The 10,374-nt window shown below is 51.6% G+C and overlaps 3 protein-coding genes across 3 annotated transcripts; 2 read left to right on the forward strand and 1 right to left on the reverse strand.

Moving 5' to 3' along the window:
* Positions 1-643: 643 nt before the first annotated feature.
* Positions 644-3,086, forward strand: N7539_006491 (Zn(II)2Cys6 transcription factor domain-containing protein; the record flags this gene model as incomplete). Its single annotated transcript, XM_056936093.1, has 6 exons — positions 644-700; positions 757-909; positions 1,111-1,170; positions 1,215-1,522; positions 1,589-2,062; positions 2,147-3,086. The coding sequence occupies 6 exons, from the start codon at positions 644-646 to the stop codon at positions 3,084-3,086; spliced, it is 1,992 nt and encodes a 663-aa protein (XP_056789017.1).
* A 600-nt stretch (positions 3,087-3,686) lies between these two features.
* Positions 3,687-4,658, reverse strand: N7539_006492 (uncharacterized protein; the record flags this gene model as incomplete). The annotated part of the gene is made up of 1 exon (XM_056936094.1): positions 3,687-4,658. One exon carries the CDS (start codon positions 4,656-4,658, stop codon positions 3,687-3,689), a length of 972 nt encoding a protein of 323 aa, XP_056789018.1.
* A 1,874-nt stretch (positions 4,659-6,532) lies between these two features.
* N7539_006493 (uncharacterized protein) lies at positions 6,533-8,430 on the forward strand (the record flags this gene model as incomplete). The annotated part of the gene is made up of 3 exons (XM_056936095.1): positions 6,533-6,637; positions 6,710-7,193; positions 7,349-8,430. 3 exons carry the CDS (start codon positions 6,533-6,535, stop codon positions 8,428-8,430), a joined length of 1,671 nt encoding a protein of 556 aa, XP_056789019.1.
* Between the last annotated feature and the right edge of the window lie 1,944 nt (positions 8,431-10,374).

Genomic DNA, 10,374 nt, shown 5'->3' on the forward strand with positions numbered 1-10,374 from the left:
CGCCGATCAAATGAACAGGACTGTACTGACTCTACTGAGTGGTCTAGATTCTCAGTAGCAGTAGTGTCGCACGCCAGGCTTAGCACCGTCCGATCGAATCGAAACCAAGTTGCCGACGGTGTTTGCCGGTCGGCCTCTCCGTCCAGGAATCCATGTTGTTCCTATTGTCGATTTTGTCCACCAAAAGATCACGAACTTGAATCTTTTACAGGGAGTTTTCTATCGAGATCACTAACAATTAATTCAGGACCACGGGTAACGAGTGAGGACTGGATGTGCTTTCCTGGCATGAAGCTCTGGGCGTTTGCCTTTGACTGAGTTGCATCAGTAGGAAGGGTTTCCGAATATCTGCCGAGATATTGCCGGCTTAGATAACAAGTTCTCTCTCGAGGGCGTCATAGCAGTTACCTCATGGATCCTAAATCCCTACTCATGCGGGAAATGCACTTGGTTAGCGAATGGAATTGGACCACCATTTCCGATATGTGAAGAGCAAACACAACAATAAGGCGACCATTGCAACTTCACAAACATACCGCTTGAACAGCGTCAAGGGTGTCGTAACCCTCGGAAAGTGAGTAGCCGCGTACTGTATAGTGTGCAGTCCGTGGAGACGACTCAAAGTCACAACAACAAAAGCATCATGCCTGGAGTGCCTTCAAATAAGGCTTGCGAACGTTGTAAAAAGCGTCACATTAAAGTATAAAACTCTGGGTTGGGATACCGATATTGCATTTCTGACTGACACTCTTCAAGTGCGATGAGATTCGTCCACAATGCCAGCGATGCATCAATGCAGGCGTAGAATGTCCTGGATATTCACAAACTCGAAAGTTTATTGACCAGGGGGCCACTGTGCGTCGTCGATATGCGCCTTATCAGGAAATTCATGTGAAGACAAACGCAGAGGTAGATATTACTGGAATCGACCTACCTTGACCACTTGTCGATGTGATCCAAACGCTAACCTCGTTGCACAGGACCATGGAAATGACACTGGAAGCATTTGCCCTCAGAGCTTCAGTAATACTTCGCAAATGAGAGGCAATGAGCCTGTGTTCTTGGAAAATGAAGTGTCTGGTCCCGAGCTCCCTCTTCATCCTGCGCCAGCACAAGCAGGAGGTGGACCTAGTCTATCTACAGGCGAATCCTTTGGCTCAACCCACCCTGGTATTGTGTCAGACCCTGCAAGCCTGCCTCTGTCATTCCAACAGACGACTTCTGGACACTATCCGCGATCCCCTCATGGTGCGAACCCACGCGACGCATCAAGGAGCACACCAAGAAGCCCAGGAATGCCTAGCAATGGGGGAAATGTGCTCGAGTTGACCCACGAATTCAATAATATTGCCCACGCTGCTGGGGCCAGTCATCATGATCAAAGTCCGTCTACCGCGGATAGCTCAATGAAGCACACTGATGAGCATGAAGATTTCCGCGACATCTTTTCCGAGCTCATGACCGGAACCGAACACGAGCTGGCATTCTTGACGCGTCACTTTGCAGAGAACCTCGCTCCTTGGTAAGCCAAGCTTACAAATACGTGTCTCTTGCTTTTGGAATAACAGACATTGACTCCGCCCTTTAGGCTGGATCTTTCGGATGCGGCAAAGTTCTTCTCGGTACATGTTCCCATCAGAGCTCTCAACAATGTATCAATGAGATACGCCATGGCTGCATTCGCAGCCAAGCAGCTCGGTCGAGTCAAAGGGGTGAAGTGCCACACCGGCCGAGGAATCTTGACGAGTCCAGCGGTGAGCGAGATATATCCCAACTCTGGGGCGGTAGACTGGTTTCTCAAGGGAGTCAATTACTACTACCTTGCGATATCCGATCTCGCCGCGTCTGCATCGGATGGCTATTCCAGCGTATCGACTTCGGCAGTGCTAGATTCGCCAATCGACGTGCTCAAACGCTGGTTGCCGACTCAGCTGGGATTGACAGCCGAGGGGAAAGGTTTCGCAGATGGGACATTCTTGCGAAAGGTTGAAGACATCTTCGCAACTGTCGCGATCTTGATTTCGTATAAGCTATTGGACGCGAAAGGCGAAGAATGGCATATGTGAGTCTAGTGACCTCGGTGACCTGATATGCGAAGAGCCCTAAACCCACCCGGTCAACTGACAACTCATCAAATCAAAACCAGGTATCTTGCAAGCATTCAAGAAGTGTTCGAAATGTTGAAGAAGGCTATGGGCACAAACAGCTCAACCTTCTCTCACGCCATTCGAGCCAGCTTCTGGAATTTTGCGCGTCTGGATTACCTGGGGTCATACTACATACGCGCGCAGACCCATCTCAACCCGTCCGATACGTCGCTGTGGCGGGCAGCGGGAATGTTCATTGACGAAAACGAGAAGGCACAAATCATCGACACTGTCTGCCCCTACATTGCAAAGGAAGATCAGACTCTCAACAGTCTTAATTGGCTAGCAATCAAAGTGGTAAATTTCCTGGCCCGGTCCAAAGAAGTGCAAGTCGCCCAGTGGACAGGATCCCCAGTCACACGGACTCCTTCCTCCATTTCCGAGGACTCTCATGCGATCTCAGCACAGTCACCTCAGTATCCCGACACAAATACATGGCTAGGCCTATGTTTCGATTTGCAAACTTGGTTTGAGGGCGTTCCGGAAACGATACGTCCCTGTGTTCGCATTGAGCATCCTCGGGATCCGTCAAGTCCGGCAAACAGCCCGCCAGCACCCTTCCCAGAGGTGTTCCATGCATTGTCCACGTGTGCGGCTGCCATGCAGCATTATAACTTCGTTCGAATCGCGCTTTTGCTGAACCGTCCCCCGGACGAGATCAGCGGGCCGAGCACGGCATTTGACCGTCTGCAAGGATACAGAGAAGTCACCAAGGAAGTTGAGCATCGTTGTCGTGAGGTCTGCGGCATAGCTTTTGGCCGACCACATGCCGAGGTCCGAATCAATATGATTCCGCTATTGTATGCTATGGGTCAATGTCTGGAGAGCAGCACCGAACGGCAGATCATTGTCGATCTTCTGCGAGGTATTGAGGCCGATCTTGGTCTGGCCACAGATTACGCTGTTCAAAAGCTTCAATCCTCTTGGAATCGCGGATAATGACCCACATGAAAAAGTGCCATTTCGGTAAATTTCCTTAACGGTGTCCTATATTTGCGAATGGAACCAGTTGCGTCCTGCCGTTCGCTTTCTGGATGGACCACGGCTTGAAATCATGTATTCGGCGTTCGGAACGTTCGGCTGATTTCATTAGCGCACATCACAGGTGTTGTGTGCCAGATGGTCTCAGGGTATTAGTCAATCTTTGGTGAAATCCGTTGCTCAGATCTTTGATGCTGGCCAAGGGCTCTCCTCGTCTCCTTGATAAGAGCCAGCCACCAGCGACCAGCCCGGTCGGAAAAGGAACGACTTTGCTTCTGTCAGTCGAGAGACTCGCGCCAAGTGGACTGATTGAGGTAGCCCACCTCCCAATGTCTTGGACATGTGGAAAGGCGTCAAGTTCCAGTTTACCAGATACAAACTGTAGAGGGATCTGGCATGATCATTTTAAGCGCATGTTTAATGTAACAAGTCTTCTCAGAGGGATTTACTATGGATTTGGACATTTTCGCCATGACATCTGAACAATTCGCTTTCTTGGTATCATTATCATCATCTTGGGACAAACAAAACCCAAATAGGCTTTATGGAACGGTAGATTCAAAAGTCATCGTCGTCAGGATCGTAAAGATCAAGGTCCAATGTCGCTTTGGGTTTGGGTTTTGGCGCGGGCGCCGGCGCCGGGCGAGGCGCTGCTGAAGCAGTAGATGTCCCAGCGGGCGGAGCGGAGGGCTTCACCGGCTCGTGTGCTGGTGGTTCAGTAGGCGGCGGCGGGAGTGGCTTTGACGCTTCTGCAACGTTCAGACCTTCCGCACTACGCAGCATCTTTTCCAGTTCCGTATCCGGATCATTACTCTCTATCGACATCTTCCCCATGACACCCATGCGTATTCGGTCCTCCGCGGGGTATGGAAGCATATTGGCCTCGCGAGTAAGATTCGCCGAGTCCTCCAGCCATTGCGTTGCTTCCTTGGTCACCGTCGTAACGGGGTCGGCGCTCTCTTCGGCAGTCTCTGTCTCTCCGTTTGTCCCCGTCATGACCTGGTCTTTTGCCGCAATCTTGGTGGGCTTCTCCAAAGGGTTGTCTCGACTGAGCCCCTTGGCCACGTCGGCCGCGGCTTCTTGGTTGTATTTGCTGATTCGTCGCGCAAAGTCCAGCAAAAGTCGGTAATCAATCTCCTTGCGAGCAGCGGTACGCTGGCTGACGGCGCTTTCTCTCTTCGACTCGCTCTCGTCCTCGGTGTCCCAGTCACTACTACTGTCCTCGTCCTCGTCGTCGTCGTCACCACATGCTTCCCTGATTTCCTTGTCGAATCGTTCCAAGTCTCTCACGATATTCTTGACGCGTTCTTCGAGGCGGTCTGCTTCACTGCGCAGCTGGAGGATCTTTGCATAGTTGTCCTGATGAAGTCGAAGCGTTTGGATGGAGGAGGTGAGTGTGTCATCGGCTTCCAGCAAAGACACGGCGGCTGCAGGAGCACCCAGAGCGCCGGGAGAGGAAGTCAGGTGTTTGAGAAGCGTGTTGAGCTTAGATTCAACCTCATTCAGCGAGGACTGCATAAGCGCATTCATTATGGATGATTTTCGACGGCGGTGGTGTTGCGCGAGGAGCGAGGTAGAGGAAGGCAAGCTGAGGGGCTTGCCGTGGTTACTAGCACCCTAATCGTAGATTCCGTGACCAGGTCTGTTTTTTTTTCTTTTGGCAAGGTGCTGAGGCGACAAGATGACCGGGAAAGCAGCTCAAAGTGACGAATTGGACGACCACCAGGACGTATCCGCGGCATGATGGTTTAGAGCTCTTTGCGCGCCCGGATGGAGATGTGGGGGCACTTGGATAGTATCACGTGAGCCTGACTATGTGTTAGAGCCATGGGCGACAGCTTCAAGTCAAGTTCACAACATCGCTCCAGGGTGTCTATTCCGGCAGGGTAGGCGAGATTAGTGGTATTCGATCGCAACAAGTCTCATCGGCTCCTTGCGTTCGGGTAATCGTAGAGATCGGATGTCTCGCCAACCGAGGGTCTCGTTCTCTTCAAGGCACCAGTATTTCAGGTCAAGTCTCCATTCGGAAGGTGAAGTCGGGAGCCGAGTCGCAATGTGATTAGCAAGCAAGCAGGACCACCGTCGGTCGGTGGTCAGTTCGAAGGTACGAGAGTCTGGCGAGGATGACGAAGCCTCCACTGAGTGGATGGAATTGGAATTACGTTCAAGGCACGTTAACGTGCCCGGACTCTGTTTCTTGAACGACACAAGGCTCCTCTAGGCTGCTGCGGTAGTCAAGCTGTATCGCTGCCGTACGAATTGAGGTGCACTCCTCGGGGTTGTTGAACCGATACTTCATCGCATCTTCATCTTGAGTACATGACTTGGACAACATGAAATTATCATCGCAGTGACTCGCAACATCGTTCGCTATGGATGTACTGTACATTGATGGATCCAGTCGGTGAGACAGCTGGACGATGTTCTTGGAAAATCACTCAAGCCCAGCTCGCAAGCTTTTGCCGCATCGCTATCGTGTCGACCGACTCTGTGCCAAAGAGGAATAGTAGTTTCTTTTCACGCGTTCCTTCGGCGGAGGCGCCTATTCTGGGGTGCCCCATCGTTGATCAAGCCAGTCATGTTTCCCCGATGAAAAAGGTTCAACGCCCCCCGGCTGGGCTATCCCCGCATTCTCCGAAGGCACTGTGAGTCGTAGTGAGTACGAAGTCTACGGACTGTGGAGTACTGTAGGACTAACTCGATTGAGTACGTGATGGTGATGGTGATAGTTGGCAACGGGGCAATGTTTTCGTCCGGGATCCCGCTGGATCATGTCGGTATACTGCTGTGCTCTGTACAATACTGTCGGACCTGCGATAAAGGTCGGTCATCATCAGCCAGCTGTTCCTTGAAGGTGCAGGTCATGTGCCTCTCTCGCCCTCACTCTTCCCAGCCCTTCCGAGCTGTTCCAGTTCCTGTTCCTGTTCCCCATATTGGGGGGAAACGATCTCTTCCAGTGGGGCTCTTGAACCACCCCCGAGCAATTTGCGGAGTCAAGTTGGACTGTCCCGGCACCGTTTGACATCATCTTTGCTCGGGCTGATGGCCCGTTTGAGTCATGGTCAGCTTGTGCTGCGCGTGCAGGGCCCTCCACCACGTTGGGCATGCTTTTGGGGCTTGACGCACTGTGCCAGGTCCTGAGGTGCTCGACGAATCATTGTGTACGGACTCGTTCAAGCTGAGGGATCTTCTGTCGTGCGAGCTGACGATGGATCATGGAGCTCGATCAATTACCTTTTTATTTTCCCCGCACAGCTGCGCCGAGGCTTGTTGACAAGTTCGGCATGGGTCGATTATTAATATCAAATATATATATAGATGCCGCGAGTTCCGAGGATGGGCAAGAAGAGGTGTGGAATTGTTCTTCTTCTCGACGTGCTTGTGAGTGTACTGCAAGCCTAATCATGAAGGCTGCAACTTTGTTATTGGGATTCGTTTCGGCGTCCCTTGCCGCAGACCTTCCGATCGTGGATCTTGGATACGAATTGCATCAGGCATTCTCCTTGAATGTGAGTGACTCGATGAGAACGGACCAAACATGACGACTATTCCGGGAGATGCCGCTTCTGACCTGCGAATAGCACACAACGGGCCAGTACAACTTCAGCAATATTCGATATGCGGCTCCTCCGTTAGGTGACCTTCGCTTCCGGGCCCCCGTGGCCCCGGAGAAGAATCGATCTCACGTTCAGACCGGTCATGTCGGACGCATATGTCCTCAGGCCACTCCGCTGTGGGAGACTGACATTGAGCCAGCATTCTTGCTGAGCTTGCTGTACAACACCACATTCACCAAGTCGACCAACATCTCCTCGTACAACTACACCGCTGAGAAGATGGATCCCCGGACCACCGAGGACTGTCTCTTCCTCGATGTGGTGGTGCCGAAAAATATCTTTGATCGGGCCCGCTCCTACACCAACAGTACCAAGCACAAGTCCTTTATCCCGAAGAACAAGTTGGCCCCGGTGATTGTGTGGATCTACGGAGGTGGCTATGTCGGGGGGGACAAGAGCGGCCAGGACCCGACAGGGCTGATCAAACGCAGCCAAGTGGTCGGTGAAGGTGTGGTGTATGTTGCTCTCAACTATCGTGTAAGTCGGGCACCTCGTGCATCCTTTGGGTCGGCTCTATGAAGTCGCCGGGGAATCTTTCCCTTTCGCTTTTGAGATTCGCTTTTGAGACCAGTGTATACTGATGTCTTTGCTATTTCTCTCTAGCTTGGTGCTTTTGGCTGGCTTGGGGGGAATCCATCAAGGCCAATGGTACCGCCAATGCTGCTCTCTACGACCAGCGATTCGGTCTGGACTGGGTTTACAAGAACATCCACCTCTTCGGCGGTGATCCTACCCGCGTGACTGTTATGGGCGAATCGGCCGGCGGTGGTTCGATCATGCACCAAATCACAGCTTATGGAGGCAACGCGGGTCCCTCGCCCTTCAAGCAAGCCATTCTCCAGAGTCCCGGGTGGGTCCCCATCCCAGATGAGAAGCAACCCGAGCAAGTGCTGCAACAGTTCTTGCAGATCCTCAACGTGAGCACTATCGACGAGGCCCGCAAGTTGCCTTCTGACAAGGTCATCGCGGCCAACGCCTATCAAGTGGCGACCAAATCGTCATGGGGCTCTTTCATGTTCGGCCCGGTGGTCGACGGTACCTTTGTGCCCAAATTACCAGGCAAGCTCCTCTCAGAGGGCAACTTTGACCACAACTTGAAAATTATGGTGGGACACAATGCGGATGAGGGACTGGTCTTCACCCCGCCGGACAGTCGGGATGCAAATGGACTCACCATGCAACTCAAACAGCAATTCCCCTATATGAAGAAGAACGTCAGCGATTACATCGCCAACACCCTATATCCAGCCAAGTATGACGGCTCCTACGGTTATACTTCCCCACTCGCCCGCGCCGCCCTGGTCATTTCCGATCTCGTGTTTGTGTGCAACACCGACTACTTCAACCGCGCGTACGACAACCAGACGTTTGCGTACGAGTTTAGCATTCCACCCGCCATTCACGGCCAAGATGTGGGATATACCTTCTTTAACAAGGGGTCCAATTCTGGCAACGCGCTGCTCGGCAAGGAGAACAGTACCGTTGCAGAGACCATGCAGGATTATTTCACCTCTTTTGCACAGTCCGGCAAGCCTCGGTCTCCGACGGGGCCCTGGTTCCACCAGTATGGTGACAAGGGCATGTTGATGAACCTGAGTAATACCGAGATTGCGAGGGAGCGTGACCCGACTGATAACCCTCGGTGTCGCTTTTGGCAGACTGCCGACTTTGCCGGAGAGGCATGATGGAGGCGGTAATGGTGAGGTGGGCTGGGATTTTCCGTTGTGATTGTTGTGATAATCGAAGCTCATATGAACTCATGAAGAGAACCTCCTATCATGTAATAAATTAATGAGATCAAGCATAATGATCCGATGTGATGGGAGAATTACTCTCCTTCTTACAAGACACGACTATCATAGGAAGGTCGAATGCCATTTGATCAACCAAACCTGACCCTGATATTCCACCCTCGCAAGACAGACCGGAAGGAGGATACAAATTTTCAGATTGAAGAGAAGAGAGCCCTGAGGAAAGGCCGGCTGCCTATCTACAGCCGCTATCCAAGTAATGAGTGTTCCCTGAACTTGACCAACATTCGTGGGAATCTCCGAAAGCGACCTCGGACTCGGGAGAGACTCCACAGAATCAACGTTCTCACATGGCCATGGCCGCGCTGCCGCATCATGCTTTGCCCGGTTTTTGCTTGATCAGAACGTGGCCGGGTGTCAGTATGCAACCCACAGCAAGGATCAACAAGTACTGAATTTTACGAGTAACTGACTCGGGCAACCTTCAATTTGATGGTCCCGGACCTCGACTGTTAGCGAGTACGTGATGTTTTTAGACCTCTCCACGTGGCGGACTATCGGATACATGCCATACGTTCTTTTTCACTATTGTGTATCACGCAGGAAGGAAACACCTAGAAGCTCAACTTTTTCTGTGATGTGAACAGCAAGTTACGACCTATTACCTCGCAGATTCGAGTATAATTAGCAAAGAAACTACTACCGTAGCTACCACGGTGGTAACTTGGGTAGTAGTTACCTAAGTCGGTAGGTGGGTAGATAGTCCATTCATCCCTTCATTCCATCCTTCTGTGACTTGATCTTATTGAGCGGATGCGCATGGATCGTGTCTGAAACGTAAGACGAAAGGTAGGAATAAGAAAAAATTGAGGTTGAAAGGTGGAAGCAAATATGACACCAGGTCGGCAAATCTCGTAGCGTTGGTCGTTGAGTCCACTTTATTGTAGTGTGTGTAACTGTTGCCCGAGGCCTATGGTGGTATACTTCATATCTACTCCATTGTCCATACACTCCATACTGAGTCAGGAGGGCGAGGTCGGTTAGGTGGTCCTTCGACTCGGCCGAGACCCCCTCCCCGGATCTTCTTGGTATCGGCGAGATCAAGAGGAGTTATTGTCAAGGAATACACTCCCACTTCCAATGCGTGATAGATGACTAATTGTGTATAGCTGATCCCGTCGTACACATCCCCGTCATCTTTGGGGTGACTCGGGGAGAATGTCCACCATAACGAAACAAATTCTGAGACCGGGCAGAAAGGGCATGATGAGAATTTTGTGATCTCGATGCCTTACCAGTTCTAGATGCGAGAAAGTAAGTTTGTATCCACGCAAGGACTTGGGATCCAACCTTAACTTGTTAACTTGGTCCGGGGATCCCAAGTCTCGAACCATCCGCTCGCAGCTGCAGGACTTGCCGGAAGCTAAGGGTACATCATGCCTGTCCGTGTCGCTCACTCTTGGGCTACCGAAGGAGTTCATGTACGCGGACGGGACACATCGGCACTCAGGCACAGGTCGCAGGCACTTGGGCCCTCGGGCATGAGTCTACCGTTTTGAGTCCGAGGTATGTACAGTTGTACACTGGTAGAGTAAGGGAGGGCAACACGTGCATTGGATTTGCAGACTAGAGGGTGCCACCCTTGCAGAATGGTCAGGTTTTTCCCAACAGCATAGTCATACAGCATGTCATTAAGCACGATAAGCAAGCCGTCCTTTCGGGGGTGTCCTTAGACTGTCCACCTCGCTAGGATCGAAATAGTCATGACCATGTGGAACACAGAAAAAAAAAATGGTCGGCATAAGCGACGAGGAACTGGAGGCGGTAGTAGTAACAATAAGCCTTTTTTAATGCCCAACATCTTTATTAACTGAGTTT

Source organism: Penicillium diatomitis, assembly GCF_028827545.1.
Source record: "Penicillium diatomitis strain IBT 30728 chromosome Unknown utg000008l_segment0_segment0, whole genome shotgun sequence".
Taxonomy (NCBI): domain Eukaryota; kingdom Fungi; phylum Ascomycota; class Eurotiomycetes; order Eurotiales; family Aspergillaceae; genus Penicillium; species Penicillium diatomitis.